Genomic DNA, 16671 nt, shown 5'->3' with positions numbered 1-16671 from the left:
TAAATCATATGAAAATAAGAACACTAATATGAATACCATAACAAGATGCTCACAAGAATAAAACCGCTAATTCCGAGTAAGGTCAATACCGACAGAGAGGAGGAAAACGTTGAAGTATTACATAAACTACATACATTGCTCCTAATTAAATAAGTATACATTTACGTTCATCATGATGCATATTTTATGATTAGCATAATAGATTGCTCTAGTTATAGAGCTACAGACAGTGTAAACGAAAAATACATATGAACACAATCCCCCTTGAAGGTAAATGCAAAAACAAGTACCAGGGGTTTTTTTCACTTACAGTATTCATTTGAGGGAGAGAGAGAACACAAAGTCGTTTGAAGTGAAAGCTGATTTAAAGGCACGTACGTACGTCTCCAGCCCTTTCTCACCTGTTGTACACCAAGGCAAATATATGTAACAGGCATAAGGAAAACACCTAATGGGGCTTTCTCTGCACACCCTCTGCCTCCACCACCCTGCACCGCCCCCCCGCCCCCGCTCCAAGGGAACTGAACATTCGCTTTTGTCCAAACTCAAGGGCCAATGAGAGCTAATAACAGCCAACAAACTTGACACAAAAGCAGCCTCCGCCACACCTGGATATCTTTGATGCTCGCAATGGGACAGTGGGTTGCTCGGGGCCACGTCACTGACCTCCAAGTGGCCTTTCCACAGCAACGGGGAGGGGGATAGAACAACTTGAAGATACCGGAAAGAGGTACTCCTTGAACCCACGGCTTCTGCATTTTATGGGTGCCCGGTGGACATGACTGACCACCACCCCTGAGAGAAGCTGCCAAACTCAAAAGCCAGCAGCTCTAGCCCTACAAGTTCGGGAAAGCGCTTTCAGGCCCCCGCTCGGAAGTTGAAGCCCAAAGCCGAAGCCCGCGGCCCGGCGCACCCCGCGGAAGCCGCGCATGCGCCGCGGGGGCCGGCAGGCGTGGGAGCCGCGCGGACCGAACGCAGACAGAGCGCGCACCCTACCAGTTGTTCCATGGCGCTGCGCTCCGGCGTCTCTCGGGGACACGCGGTGGGTGGAGGCCCGCCAGCCGGTGCTGGGCCCCGCCGTTCTGCCGCCGGCGTTCCCCGGCCGCGCTGCTCCCGGGCGTCCGCTCCCGTCGCGGGTCGGCCGGCTAGCGCGGCTGTTTGCGGCTCACGCCGTTGCCATGGCGACGAGCTATGCTCCGCCTGGACCGGCTCCCTCCTCTGGCTCCCCGCGCTCTCTCCTGGAGCCGCTGACAGCGCAGCCCACGGGGAGCTGGGGCCCGGGGAGCGGCAATCCGGAGCTCCGGGCCACCGAGTCCCAGCCGCCACCTGTCCACAGTTCCCCATCAGCTTTCTCTTGGGGCTCAACCAGGGTGACTTCTAGCATCAGCCATGCCCACTGATTTGGAATTTGTCTAGATGCCGAAATCTGTGTGTTTCTAGCTTCAAGAGAAAAATATTCAAAACGGAGTTTAGAGTGTTTGAACTTAATTCGTACATCTTTCTAGAGTCTCGAGCCACGCTTTGGATTCTCCCATTGTTTCCTTGTCGAGTACCTTCACTGATGATTCTTCAGCTTGGAACTCAATGGGAAGTTTTAACCTTGAGCCTTAACCTGGAGGTGGCAAAGGTATTTCCTAAATACTATCTGCCTGTCAGAACAAGACCTGTATTGGCATGTGTGAAGCTTCCAGGAACTTTGCCCCAAAGGACTTCACAAAGGAAAAATATAAGTGTTTCATATCTGCAATCTCTCCTCTCTCATGGGGACTAGCACTGTCCTTTAGAAAGATGTTTGCCACGTGTGTAAATCTGTATTTTCTAGAAGCCACATTTTAAAAAGTAAAAAAACTGGTGAAATTAATTTTAATAATATGTTCATTTAATCCAATATATCCAAAGCATTGTTTCTACAAATCAACATAAAAATTATTCATGATAGTTTTCGTTCAAAAATCGTACTCAGGGGCACCTGGGTGGCACAGCGGTTAAGCATCTGCCTTCGGCTCAGGGCGTGACCCCCGCGTTATGGGATCGAGCCCCACATCAGGCTCCTCCGCTATGAGCCTGCTTCTTCCTCTTCCGCTCCCCCTGCTTGTGTTCTGTCTCTTGCTGGCTGTCTCTCTCTCTGTCAAATAAATAAATAAAATCTTTAAAAAAAAATCGTACTCAGTCCTCGCAATCTTATGTATATTTTATACTACAAACACATTTCAATTCAGACTAGTCGCATTTCAAATGTTCAATAACCAGTAGGTCTGGTGGCCACCGAGTTAAGCAGTACAGGTCACTTAGACTATAAATTCTAGGAAGATCAGCCCCAAATCTCCTTGGGGAGGAAGGGATTACATCCGCTCATAAAGGGTACTAAACACGGATGAGCTCTATGAACAAATCGTCGAATTCTTACTAAGAAAAATAATTCCTTAAGCAGCGTACACTCTAAACACTCTTCAGAAACTAAGAAAATTAGAAATGACCCTTTTCTTTTGTTTTTTTTTTTTTTAAGATTTTATTTTTAAGAATCTCTACACCCAGCGTGGAACTCAAACTTACAACCCAAGATCAAGAGTCACGTGCTCTACCAGCTGAGCCAGCCAGGCGCCCCGTGGTTCTGTTTTATTATTAATTAATAAACTTTATTTTTTAGAGCAGTTTTAGGTTTACAGAAATACGGAGCAGAAAGAAATGACATTTTAACTGACTTTCTGGCAATTTGTGTAGCTTTGCCTCTTTGCCACGTGGTGGTCTGCCTGTTAGCCTAAAGAGAATGCTGACCTGGGACTTGAGGTAGCTGAGTTCCATCTGCCCCTGTTTTCAGGGATTGCAGGGTGTCTTCATCCTCTCTCATTAGCATATGTCACAGTTAATTGTGGCCCTATTAATCACCTTAGAAGAGCTTAGGACTAGGCTCTCAAAGAAAAAGTTATTCTTTTAATAGAGGTGAAAAGTCAGCTTGGCCAGGGAAGACAGCCCCGGGGAAAAAAGGTGTCCCTATTGGATAGGTTTGAGAAGGGGAAATGAGAACTCACACTTTGCTAGGTGATTATTACGCATTAACTCATTTTATCTTAAAACACCTTCTAAGGGTGCCTGGGTGGCACACTCAGTGAGTGTCTGACTCTTGGTTTCTTGGTTTCAGCTAGCATTGTGATCTCGGGGTTGTGGGATAGAGCCCTGCGTCTGGCTCCGCACTCAGTGCGGAATCTGCTTAAGATTCTCTTCCCCCTCCCTCTGCCCCTCCTGCTTGTGCGCTCTCTCTCCCTCTCAAATAAATAAATAAATCTTAAAACAAACACCTTCTAAACTTGGCCATTATCACATTGTCCCCGTATTACAGAGGAGACACAAAAAGAGATAAAGTGACCTGCCCAAAGCCACGTTACCAGAAGAACAGGATGATTTGGGGAGCAATCCAACCAACAGCCTCTTTGCCCATCACCGAGTTTGATAATTTATATTCATATTGGCCTGTGAACTGCTAATTCCTTGACTGTCTATTGATGCTTGCTAGCCCACAGCTTAGGACAGGCAACAAAAGTTTTCCCCCAAATTAGGGAAGTAAAGTCTTTTACTTTGGCAATTTGGCCCAACCTTGTATCTAACCTCTGGACTATAATGAGATAACGGAAGTTAGGGAAGGGGAGGAGGCAGGTGGGAGGAAGAATGGATACTTCCAAGATAGTGGCACAGATCTGGCTGGTTTCAGACAGAAAGCCAGGGCTAACATAGTTAATACAGCCCTATAGTTCTTTGTCCATGTCATCTCAGGCAAAATTTGTCTTTGGTCTACTCTTCCTGCTAAAAATTCTTCTTTGCTCCCAGAGCAGTGTATGTCATTCAAGATCCTTAAGCTAGAGCAGAATTTCTTGGGTCTGGCCTGGGTCCCAAAACTTCCCAGCCATTCTGGTCCAGGACTTCCTGTCCCGGGCACCACCCTCTGAAGACCCCCTTCTGGCTTCCTGACTAATATTCTAGATGAATTCCAACAGTTACTAGTTACTGGGCAGGTAGCTGTCTCAGCTAGCTCTCCACCCCTCCCACAGCCGTACTCAAACTTGACCTTCTGGAGATGGAGTCAGTTGGGTGATGGCAATCTTGAGTGAGATGACACAGTAGCTGGGAAGATGGAGAGACTGTAGTTTCCTTAGATCCTGCCTGCTCTGACCATAGACAAAAGTGATCCCACCATGGAAGGAATGAGACTAACCCGTTTCGGGGGGAAAATCCAATTTCTTTCTTTTCCTAAAACATTTTAAAGTAAATCTCAGACTAAAACTCTCACTTAAATTAGTCTTTTACCAGGAGATTCATCTTTGGTGCCTCTGATGCCAGCACACAGTAGGTGCTCAAAAAAATAGTTCTTGAATTTAAGAAGACCAAATGAATGAACACATGGTGATTTGTTTATTGTCCAGCCACACAGAATCGAAGACATCAGGACTAATTACATAGAACTGTAAAATCTCAAATCTGACAGTAACCAATGTCAATTATGGTTTCCTTTTGTAGAAAAGATTATGATTTTATGAAAAAGAAAAAGACCTACTTGCCAGAGGCCATATAGCTCTTTATTGACTGAGACAGGGCTAGGAACTAAGTATTTTTTCTGTACTGTGTTTCACAATATATTTAAAGACTTAAACATCATACATTTCCTTCTCTGGGTCTGATTTTCAAAATCACAGTGCTTTACAGTGTTCTGTCAGCAGTGTAGCATTCTATGAAATTGATTTTATTTGTCACAAATCATATAATAATAACTGATGCTAATTTTATTTTTATTTTTTTAAAGTTGTGGGTTTTGTTTTTTTTTTAGTAATCTCCACATGCAAGGTGGGCCTTGAACTCAAGACCCAAGATCGAGAGTTGCATGCTCTTCCAACTGAGCCAGCCAGCTGCCCCTCTAATTTTACTTTTAAAAAACAGATTACTGGGGCGCCTGGATGGCTCAGTCATTAAGTGTCTGCATTCGGCTTAGGTCGTGATCCCAGTGTTCTGGGCGTTCTGGGCGTTCTGGGCGTTGTGGGATCGAGACCCGCATCGGGCTGGCTGCTCAGCAGGAAGCCTGCTTCTCCCTCTCCCACTCCCCCTGCTTGTCATCCCTCTTTCGCTGCCTCTCTCTCTGTCAAATAAATAAATAAAATCTTAAAAAAAAAAAACAGATTACTAGATAGAACTATTTTACTTCCCTAAGTTGGGGGGAAACTTTTGTTGCCTGTCCTAAGCTGTGGGTTAGCAAGCATCAATAGACAGTCAAGGAATTAGCAGTTCACAGGTCAATATGAATGCAAACTACTAAACTCAGCAGTGGAAGAAGTTACTGTTGGCTGACTAACTCATGCACATTGCAATTGCTTTCTTCTTTGCCTATCTCTCCTACATATGCAGGGAGTGGTAAATATTTCCCAGGCTCCCTTACAGTTTTGGGGACCATGGGACGTGGTGTGGCTGATGAACCATAAATGACAATCTGCTAGGACTCCTGGGAACAATTCTGCTTTCCTGATGAAAGGCACTTAGCTGTCCCTTTGATACTTGCTTGCAATCAGCCGTGTTAGGACTACCTTAGTCAGTCTGAGCTGCTATCACAAGGTACCATAGAGGAGGCGACTTAGAAACAACAGAATTTTATTTCTCATAGTTCTGGAGGCTGGAAGTCCACGATCAGGGTGCCAGCACAGTCTGGTTCTGGTGAGAGCTCTCTTCCAAGCCCAGACTGCTGCTTCTCATTGTATCCTCATATGGCAGAAAGAGAACTAGCTACTTCTCTGGACTCTCCTTGTCACGTTGGGATTAGTGTTTTACTATATGAAATGGGGGGGGGGGACAAATAGTCAGTCCATTGCAATGACCATGAGGGAAAAGCCGTTTGAATCACAAAAATGATAGCTTTTATATCTTTGAATCTCTGAACCAACAGTAGTAACGCCACCCCCAGACCCACTCGTTATATGGGAACTTAAACCGCTATTTGTTACAAGCTTTGTGTGTGCTTTCTGTTCCCTGCAACTGAAAACATTCCTACATGATATGGCAACTGCCAACCATTAGATTTTTTTGTGGGTTGATTTTATTTTATAAATATAAGAGTTATAAATTGGACAGTCCTAAACTAGAGGTAACTGACCACTGTCCCAGCCTGAGAGGAGGTGGCAGGGGTCCAACAACCTGTGAATAGACTCTCCAGTTGGTTTTGCTGAGATCCACACAAGTACAGGTGCTGGGTGGGTGGCATCATGTCCCCTCCATGACTGCCACCGTCTTCCTGGGTGGCCAGAACCCCACTCTCTATTTTGAAAGCAGAGGATGAGAAGGCTTACAAGAGGGCTTGGAAGCTGTCGTAGGGATGTCTACCCCATGTAGGTAAGATGAGCTGAGCCAAGCCTCCCGGCTCAAGTGGGTGTCAGTCCTGCTGGAGGCTAAGCAGATGCCTGGTAGCCAGCCATCCCCGGGATGCTTTTGTCTGATGGTACTGAGAAGGGCTGCAGGCGTGGCTCCTCTCCACAGGCATCATTCAGAGATGCTCCTTTCAGGATCTGTGGGTGTTAGCCAAGCGACTCTGTAGACGCTCTTTTTCCCTCTGGTCCTCCGTGGTCCACAAAGCCCAAGGACACTATCCCCAGGAACCCTCCGCCTCTTGGTACTCTGCCTGCTCCTCTGCCTTGCCCATTGCTGCTTCCCCGCTGGTAACAGCCGGGTGCCCCAGCATGACTGTCCCACGGAGTCTCGGCTGCTGCAGTCGTGCCAGCTTCCGAGAGGGCTGGTGCCAGAAGCCACTGTGGTAGACATTTGTCCTCTTTGACCGATTCCTTTCCTATATTTAGAGAATTTTCCACCAAGCAGCGCTGTCCTTCCCCAAAAGCACCAAAATACTCTTTCAGATCCCCTTACTGCCGGGACCTCAAGAGGTCACCTTGGCAAGACCAATCAGTCACGCCAAACTTGCTCTTGAACCAGGAGCTGGTGACCCCCAAACCCAGGACAATAGGGAATACATTCTGAGGCAGTTACAACAGGTGGCCTCCTGCCTGTGTATCCAGCAGTCAGCTGGGGAGGTAGCAATACGTATCCTCAACTGGCTGCTGTTGAGGCAGCATGTCAGACCCGTCATGCCTCCTGCTGGTAGATCCTCCTGGCTGCTTTCCAAGCCTTACTAGCCATGTTTCTCACCTAGTCTGAGCTGCCCAATACCCTGGCAATACGTTCCCTTCCTTCCTTCCTTCCTTCCTTCCTTCCTTCCTTCCTTCCTTCTTTCCTTTCTTTCTTTGCTTCAACCAACTGTCATAGGTAAGTCTGTGTTGCTTGAGATCAAGAACCCTGATTGAGACAACCACACATTCGGTCCTGCCCATCCTAGAAGTCCCCTTAACAACATTACCACGGGGCTGTTGGGTGTGTGATGTACTTTATTAAAGTTTGGAAATACTATGAACTGAGGAATTACAGAAGAAAGGAGGGAGAGATTTAAACTAGCCTAGTAAATATAACCTTCTCAGGTTTGGGGGGCAAATTTTAAAAAGTTAAGCTCTTGGGGCGCCTGGGTGGCTCAGTCAATTAAGCATCAGACTCTGGATTTCAGCTCAGGTCATGATCTCAGAGTCATGAGATCGAGCCCCATGTCGGGCTCTACGCTGACCATGGAGCCTGCCTGAGATTCCCTCTCTCTCTCCCCCTCTACCTTTTCCCTACCCCCCCCGCCCCCGCTCATGCTCACACTCTCTATTAATTAAAAGTTTAAGTTCCTCAACAGGAGTTTCCTTATAGGAAAAAGAGGAGCAATTTACTAGTCCCTTAGCCTTATTTACCAATTTTTAAGGTGTAGAAAGAAAATTTTTTTTAATTAAAAAAAAATAAAAGATGTAGCAATCAGAGTTTTACCAGAGAAACAGAACCAGTAGAATATATACATACATATACGTATGCAGGCCCATGGGAGCACACACACATATCTACACATACTATATATATTATGTATATTAAAGAGATCTACTTCAAGGAACTGGCTTCCCCGACTGGGGGGGGGCTGGCAGGTCCGATATCTGGATGGCAGGCTGTCAGGAAGGTGAGGCTGGAAACACCTGTGCAGGAGCTGAAGCCACAGCCCCCAGGCAGAATTTCTTCCTTCCCAGGGAAAGCTCAGCTCTGCTCTTATGGCCTTTCAACAATTACCTGTTGCTCTACAGAAATCTGATATAAAACAAACACAAGAGAGATATATTTTGAAGTGGCATTATTTACAAAATTTTAGTGATACAAATACTTTGTAATGAAAGCTTTGACTTCCACCAAAAATAAAATCTGATTAGATAAAAAAGTTAAGCACCCAAGATAAATGCTTTGTCATCCATCTGAGAAAATATAAAATTGCCACAGAAGGGTTAAACTAAAAAGTTACCCATTAAAAAAGAAAAAGACTTTTCCATTGTACTTAATATTTGTAGAATCACAGTTTGCCAAAGTATTTCTGTCCAAAAATGGAGAAAGTCTTACCCACAAAAACAGTGTATAGACCTCAATATCTAATAGCGAAAGGTAACACGTAACTTGAGGTATGCAATTACTCTAAGTGTTAAATGCTAGCAGGAAATATATACAATAAAATTACATTTTTTTTGGTTAGGGTGCAATGTTCTAATAAAATAATAAAGCTTTCTTTTTTCTTTTTTTATTATTTAAATTCAATTAGCCAACATTCATTTCAGATATAGAGTTCAGCGATTCATCAATTGCATAGAACACCCAGTTATATATCAAAACAAGAGTGTCCACTGATATCTGAATATAGCCTATTGATTACTTAAATGTGTGAGAAAAAAACTAATGATGAAAAATAAAAATGGCATAAATGCAGGAAGAGGTCCCTGTTATTTAAATTGCCTTGACACTGTATATTTTAGTTTGGGCCTTTAGGTATGGCTTCAGATCATCAAAAACAAATGAAACGATCTATCAAAGAAACAGCTGCTTTCTGGCATTTGGATGACCTTACTAATTTTTTTTTTTTTTTTAAAGTAAGCTCTAGGCCCAATATGGGGCCCGAATTCACGGCCCCAAGATCAGGAACACGTCGCTCCACTGACTGAACCAGCCAGGCGCCCCACTAATAATTTTTAATATCGAAGTGTTAAGGCACTTTTTTAGCCAAATTGAAAAGACCATGTGTCAAAGTGTCATTTCAAATTTTCCACAAGAGAATGTTAGAGATGTTTATGGTAAAAAAGAAATGGTGGTTAAGAAAAATTTTCCAACACTTGGAAATAAGAAAGAAAGAAGCTTGAGTGACTTTTTGGCCCCATGTTGGAGCATTGTTTAATAACTGATCGTCTCAAGGATTATTTAATTTCCAGGGGAATGCATCTCTGCTTGAATTATTATTTACCACTGATTATAGGACAGACTCTTAAGGTACAGGTTAACTTATAGGTTTCCGTCCAGTAAGAATGAAAATACTTCTGTCTGGGAGAAAAGATCATCACAAAAGCTACCACTTTATTGTCACATAGGACATTAACCAATGTTGTATCTAACTTTGCATTCTTAATTCGGCATTCTTCCTCTGATGACATTCAATATTCAAATTATTTCCCATAATTTTCTAAACTGGCTGTATGTGTCATTATTAAGGTAAATAAATCTTTGACACATGCTGTCTTATATTTATATAAGAATCACACTTCGAGTTTTTTTCATCATACATTGATATGATACAATGCAAAATATTCCTGCTGACATCAGCTGCCTCAAAAACCAGATGGTCAAGAGAGTGGGCAGGTAGGCACATAACTTTTCAGAAGGATTTCTAAAGCTCCTGAAAGTCTATCAGAAAATTGCTCAAGAATGCTAATTATTGGGGCGCCTGGGTGGCACAGCGGTTAAGCGTCTGCCTTCGGCTCAGGGCGTGATCCCGGCGTTCTGGGATCGAGTTCCACGTCGGGCTCCTCCGCTATGAGCCTGCTTCTTCCTCTCTCACTCCCCCTGCTTGTGTTCCCTCTCTCGCTGGCTGTCTCTATCTCTGTCGAATAAATAAATAAAATCTTTAAAAAAAAAAAAAGAATGCTAATTATTTCCCAGAAGGAGTCATAAATTATGTCTGTAAAAATTGTCTGTAACAGATCTTGTTTGGGACAGTTTTCTTTCTCAGTTGCCATTTTGAATTTGGAAAATGCTATGTATACCATCTACCATCAATTGACAAAAATAACCGTAGAATTACACTCTTTCATAGGATTATACTGGGGGAAGAATATCAGGAAGCGTATATGCTAATGAATTCCTAGAATTGGGCACTTAAAAATTTCTCCTGCCAAGCAAGCGGAGACTTTGTCATGTGCCTCTGACATGCTTCATTGTCTTTATTATCCTTTCTGAAAACTCAAGCCAAACTTTCAAAATGCCTTATCTTTGTCAAGCTGCTTTGATGAAGAGTAGAGAAAGCCCACACGGATGGGCTTAAGCAGGGAGGATGAGGGACAGGGAGGCTATGGGAGTATCTTAGGAACCCAGGGCAGGAGATGCAGCTTGAAGGCAGGATGTGAGCAGGCAGTGAGCAACTCTGTGTCTCTACAGTGCAACCTGCTGGCTCCCTAGCTTCTACCTCTCTCTAAATGGCTCTCCCTACAGGGCTTTGCCTCTCTGTGCATACAGCAGGTTGCTGCCCCATGATGCCCCGGGTTGTAGGTCCTTCGTTCACGCACTCAGCAGACTGAAAAGCTTGTCTTAACTCCAATTCCTGGAGAGAGGACCTTAGCTCCAACATGCACCATGGTCCAGTCAGCTCTGGCCAGTGGATCCGACAAGACCCAGGGACCCATCCCCACTGGAGGGAGGACAGGCACAGAACAGGAAGACACCCAGTAGGTGTCTACTACCATCCAAGAAGGACCACATCAAGGATGCGAAATCTTTCTTCTCACTCTGTCAGACGCCATCTCACGCCAAAACATTCCCTCTCTCTCTTCATCCATGCATTCGTTTATTCATCAGGCATGTAGCAAGCCCGGGCCATGTGCCAGGGGCTGTACTCAGGGGGGAAAAAAGATGAATAAGAAAGAATCCCTGCCCTTTCTCACTGTTGGTAAGGGGGCGTTTGTAAAGTCCACTGAATTCCTTGAACAAATAAAGACATTTTTAATTCAAGGAATGTCCGTTCTCCTTGACGGCCCAACACCCTAAAACTTCAGATTTCCCTCAGACTTGTTCTTTATTTGCTCCGTCAAGCCTGTGTATGGCCCTGCAGACAGCCACCAAGAAAGCAGCCAGCATCTTCTATACCCCAGTGCTCTTCAATTAAGATAATCAAGGTCAATCTGGACAGAAAAATGTTTTTTTTAAGTAATGTAATTACAAAGTTGGACTTTAAGAGACTTAAGCAGTAAATAAAGACTTAAATAAAATTAATATTTTTACTTTAATGTAATTTAAATGAATTTAAATGAATCTCATTTCAGGCCACTCGTCATTAGGACTGTTGAAATAATCACCATTCTGTCTCTTGGGTTTTGCTCACCAGGACAAGAATGTGATAAGATCTTGGGGAAACACTGCTTCTTCTGAAATGACCCTAGAAATCCAATGTGTTTAGGTAAACTTGGGGCTAGACCGCAACCTCAAGACTATAGACATGCAAAGTCTCATGACTCAGATTCCACAAGCCGGACCTTTGGGGTAATGTAAACAAAGGCTGGGCGCCAGCTTGTCTTTTCATTGTTTGTAAAGAAGGCATTTGCTGAGTAAATAAATGGTGTATACAGAATTTATCTGAGGGGGAAAAATTAGCCTGTTAAATCCTTCTGTAATTATGGTTTTCAAGTATTTGTAAGTACCACAGAGAACTATGTATTCATAAATCATTGATACATTAATTGGAAAGCATTTTTATACATTCATCAGATCTGATTCCCTCAAGACTCCTGCTAGGCATGCTTTTGCTCTCCTGGGCCTAACTGCTGTGTGTATTTAAAAGTAATAAACACTTTACCTCTTTTTTTTTTTTAACATGCCGAAGTTCATTCATTCGTCTGACTTAGCGAAAAATACAGATGTGTGCGGTTTTGTGTTTGTAAATACTTGGAAATTCCTCTCGGTTTTCCATAAATTGTCCTTCTCTCTCCACAGTCATTTGGCAGGAGTGAGGATGGGGTACCCAGCTGACCAGGACAGGGCCAGGAGCTAGGGTGAGGTGCTTGCTCTAGGCACCCAGGGACACCCGAATCGGGGGAGGGGGGCAGCTGTCAGAACACGAAAGTGCAGAAAAGCTGACATCCAAAAAGCCGCAGAGGGAAAGTTCAAGTTAGTCCTAAGGAATTCTGGATCCAGACTGAGAATTTCCAGAAAGATGAGGGCCCTTGGAGTAGAACAGGGAAGGGCATTGAGTTGGAGAAGGCTCTGGGAGAAACTCTTGTGGAATGCCCAAGGCTGTCACAGCTAGTTTTGGGGAGCACTCAGGGAGCCCTTGGCCACTTCTTTAAAAGATAGCTCAAAAACAATGTAAATGAATGAGTGTTCTAAGAGAAATTTTTTAAGTGACAGAATCACCCCACCCCACCCCCAAAAAAAGGAATGAATTCGTTCCCTCTTGTGAACTCCTACCTTACCTCTAGGGCAGGTGTGAGAAGGTGAAATTCAAACAACCAAGACCTCCTTTGGGCTTCTAGGAGCTTCATCATGCAGATGACGTTCCATTCAAGCAGCCGAAGATAAGCAGATCAGGTCAACAGTAGGTAATATATTCAGATCCAGTCCAGTTTCACCCTTAACCACATCTTTGTAGTGTTTGAAGATGGTCAGCTAAAGTTTTCTCCTTCTTTTAAAAAATTTATTCATATTTTTTTTGTTTTTTTTTCCTTGGTGTTATAAATCAATATAGCTCCCTTTAAAATTTCTTTTAAAAATAAGTTATTTTTTTAAAGATTTTATTTATTTATTTGACAGAGAGACAGACAGCCAGCGAGAGAGGGAACACAGCAGGGGGAGTGGGAGAGGAAGAAGCAGGCTCATAGCGGAGGAGCCTGATGTGGGACTTGATCCCAGAATGCCGGGATCACGCCCTGAGCCTAAGGCAGACGCTTAACGACTGCGCTACCCAGGCGCCCCTTAAAAATAAGTTATTGAATGAAACCAGTATTGGGGAAAATTCACTGCCAAACCATGAGCATACAATGCTCTTGTAAGTCTTCATTCTTCCAAAACGTTCATTTGTTTTCCTTTAAATCATTGCCGAGGTGCTTGTGTTTATTCCACGATGTGAATATTGATTAGTGAGGGTCAAAACCCTGGGAGAATTGTAGACCTGGTTTGAGTTAAATAAAGGACCCTCCATTTTTATTTTTTAATTTCTTTTTAAGTAGCCTCCGTGCCCAACGTGGGGCTCGAGTTCAGGACCCCAAGATCAAGAGTTACATGCTGTACCGAGTAAGCGAGCCAAGTGCCCCAAGGATCTTCCATTCTTAGATTCATGATAGAAGCACAATGATTATATCACTCTTTTCAAAACTAGCTTTTCGTAAATGGATTTTAAAGGAATTTTTGGTTCTAAGAAACATGTTGCCCACCAATAACAATTCCATTAATACCAAATGGCACGTGTCCCTTAACTTGTAGCAAGACCTATTTCCCCAATTCCACAGGCTGAAGGGACTAGAATGTGTATACTGAGCTCTCAGTGTACCAGAACATCATTTCAGTTTGCTTAAAAGGCTGCATCACAGTAGGGGATGTGAAGAAGAGGGTTAATGTTCAAGCTACTTTGATTTTGCATATTTTAACAAGATGTGATTTAAAATCCTGAGACGCACAGATGGTTGATCAAGTGTAAGAATTGTGATGGATGAAAGATCACATACGAGTGCTCAGCCCAATTACAAACATCAAATACTATTTGGATTAGCATTCACTATATTGTCGTTTGGTGGGGTTTTATTGTTGTTGTTGTTGTTGCAACAAGAAGCTAATGGCTGATGACATTGCAATTCAACAATACATCACTCTATTTTGTGAAAGACTCATCCTCTCCACTTTCTTTGCTCCTTTTGGCAGAATTTACTAGTATATAGAGGGAGAGAAGTTCAGTGCTCAGTGGGGAGCCTGCTTCTCACTCTCCTTTCTGATGTGCTGTCTCTCACACTCTGCCTCTCTCTCTCTCTCAAATAAATAAATAAAATCTTTTTTTAAAAATTGTATATAGAGGGAGAGAAGTTCAGTAGCACCTCCTCACCCATTCTAGAGGATCTTTCCAGGACCCTTTGTGATATCGTGGTTTATAATAAGAAATACATTTTTGATCTTCTTTCCTAAAACTCTTAAAATTTCCTGAGATGAGAAGGAAATTTTGTTGTGTTCATGCAATGACTTTTGGGAAGCACCTAAGGATGGGTGCTGGTGGCCAGGAGAACCAGCCAGCTGATTAGAGGGTTGAAACTTTCAATCCCACCCCCTTGACCTCCAGGGAGGAGAGAGGGGCTAGAGATTGAATGCTGTCACCAGTGGCCAATGATTTAATCAATCACACTCATGCAATGAAGCCTCCATAAAAACCCAAAAGGACAGATGTGGAGGCCTTCCAGCTTGGAGAACGGGAGATGCAGAGAGAATGGCAATTATTCTATGCAAGTCTTCCATCTGACTGTTCCTGAGTTATATTCTTTTATAATAACCTGGTGATCTAGTACGTAAAACGTTTCTCCTAGTTCTGTAAGCCATTCCAGCAAATTAATCAAAGCCAAGGAGGGGGTCATTGGAACCTCTGAACTACAGCCAGCCGGTTGGTCAGAAGCACAAGCAACAACCTGTACTTGTAATCAGCATCAGAAGAAAAAGAAGGTGAAGGACGCAAGTCTTGTGGGACTGAGCCCTTTAACCTGTGGGATCTCACGCTACCTCCAGGGAGATAGTCAGAATTGGGCTGAGTTGCAGGACACTGAGCTGATGTGTGAGAATTGCTTGGTGTGGGGAAAAAACCCATACATTGGAGTTAAAGTCAGAATCTGCAGTCCCTTCCACATTTCAGGTCTGACAATATGGTGATGAGTCAACTGTTAGAGCCAGAGCCAGCCGTTTGCAGTTGGGTTGCCTGGTACCACCTCTCCTTTCTATACATTCCACCTCTTTTCTGTGTCTTGCCTGTTACACTCCCAGCCTATGGATATGCCCCGCCTGTAGGTTCAGCCCTTTCCAAACCTTGAAATCACTAGAAAAACCACAAGGAGTCCCAGACCAAAACTTTGCCTTGGCCCTGCTCAGGCTCGACTCTTGTTCTAGACACTGGGTTTTTTCTCTGTTCCAATGAATGCCTTATCTTATTTGTTTGCTTAATTAATTAATTTTTTTTTAAGTAAGCTCTACTCCCCACCTGGTATTTGAACTCATAACCCCAAGATCAAGAGTTGCATGCTTTACTGACTGAGCCAGCTTGGTGTCCCTGCCTTATCTTGTTTTGTTCAGGCCCTGCCCCAGTAAGACCAGGATCTTCTCTCGTTCCTCGAGGCACTTCAGGACCTGGGTGTTACATGTCTGCACAGGAGAACGTTGGAACTGCACATCAGTCCATGTGTATGTTTGTGAGCCTATGAATGCGGTAAAGGAATTTACCATCAAAATTCTTGCTTGTTTCCCAGTTCCTAGGAGATGTCTTTCAAAAGAGAGTATTAATCTATCTTAACGTCTGCGCAGAATAATGTCTGTGAGTCCCTGGCTCCTCTTTGATATAGTTCAGCATTTTTAGACATGTATGACACAGACTCGAAACCCACAGTCAAACAATAAATATAAAAGAGTGAAACTCTTAAATAATACGAGTACATCTGTGCAAGGTATAGGGATCATGGAAAGTAATAAGAACATTTGCAAACGGTAAGTTAGTTCTGAACACATCTATGTCACTGGAGGTAAAGTTGTTTGAACACGTGTATCTGTTGGGTGGGGGACTGTAAATTAGTGTAGGTGGGTGAGCAGTACACGGCATGTATACCTAAGTCTGTGTGTCTAATTTTCTCCAACTCAATTTATTCCTACAATGACCTAAAATCACATGGCATTAAATAACTATGGAATAAATAAATAAACACGAAAACAAACAAGTTATTCTTTGATGATCCAGGCACGGAGATTTTGCTTCCCAGTGCCATCTAAAGGTAAACGTAAACTACCTCGCCTGAAGCAAAATTAGGGGAATCCTTTCATTCTCTGCCTTGTGCAGATCTCCCCATCCTTTGGACTCACATACCCATCATATTTTTTCAGCTTCTGGGTTCCTATGTGTCATCACTATTTCTGAGCTTCGAACCCCCTTAGGGCTTAGGACTCTCCTTTGGCCACTTTCTTGTGACCTTGACAAGACTGCAAAATCATGGAGAACATGATCTTTTGTCCCCCATGCTTTATGCATTGGAGTCTCTTCAAAAACATGGGTAGGAGGGGGAAGACAAAGAGACAGAGGGAACGCATGAAAAGATGCTCAGTATCATTCATTATTAGTGAAATGCTAATCAAAACCACAGTGATATAACACTTCACACCAAAATGGCTAAAATAAAAAAGACAGACAATAGTAAGTGTTGGTAGGAATGTGGAGAAATAAGAAGCCTCATTCATTGCACTCGTGGGAATATCAAATGGTACAGCTGCTTTGGTAGACAGTCTGGTAGTTCCCCCAAACCCAGCTTTTCTACTCTTTTT

At 43.5% G+C, this 16671-nt stretch overlaps 1 protein-coding gene across 1 annotated transcript in view; it reads right to left on the bottom strand.

Annotated features, from left to right (window-relative positions):
- The window catches only part of DNAH5 (dynein axonemal heavy chain 5), a 259271-nt gene extending 258613 nt beyond the window's left edge, over positions 1-658 (bottom strand). Inside the window, exon 1 of the mRNA XM_087867971.1 lies at positions 311-658. Within this exon, the coding sequence (XP_087724097.1) occupies positions 311-319 (9 nt within the window). The 5' untranslated portion in view covers positions 320-658. The remainder of the gene's footprint in view (positions 1-310) is intronic.
- Positions 659-16671: the final 16013 nt, after the last annotated feature.

This window comes from Ursus americanus, chromosome 15, assembly GCF_024610735.1.
Source record: "Ursus americanus isolate L20-20 chromosome 15, mUrsAme1.1.p, whole genome shotgun sequence".
Lineage (NCBI taxonomy): Eukaryota > Metazoa > Chordata > Mammalia > Carnivora > Ursidae > Ursus > Ursus americanus.
The sequence above is the reverse complement of the archived record's forward strand: the minus strand, read 5'-3'. Positions and strand labels throughout refer to the sequence as shown.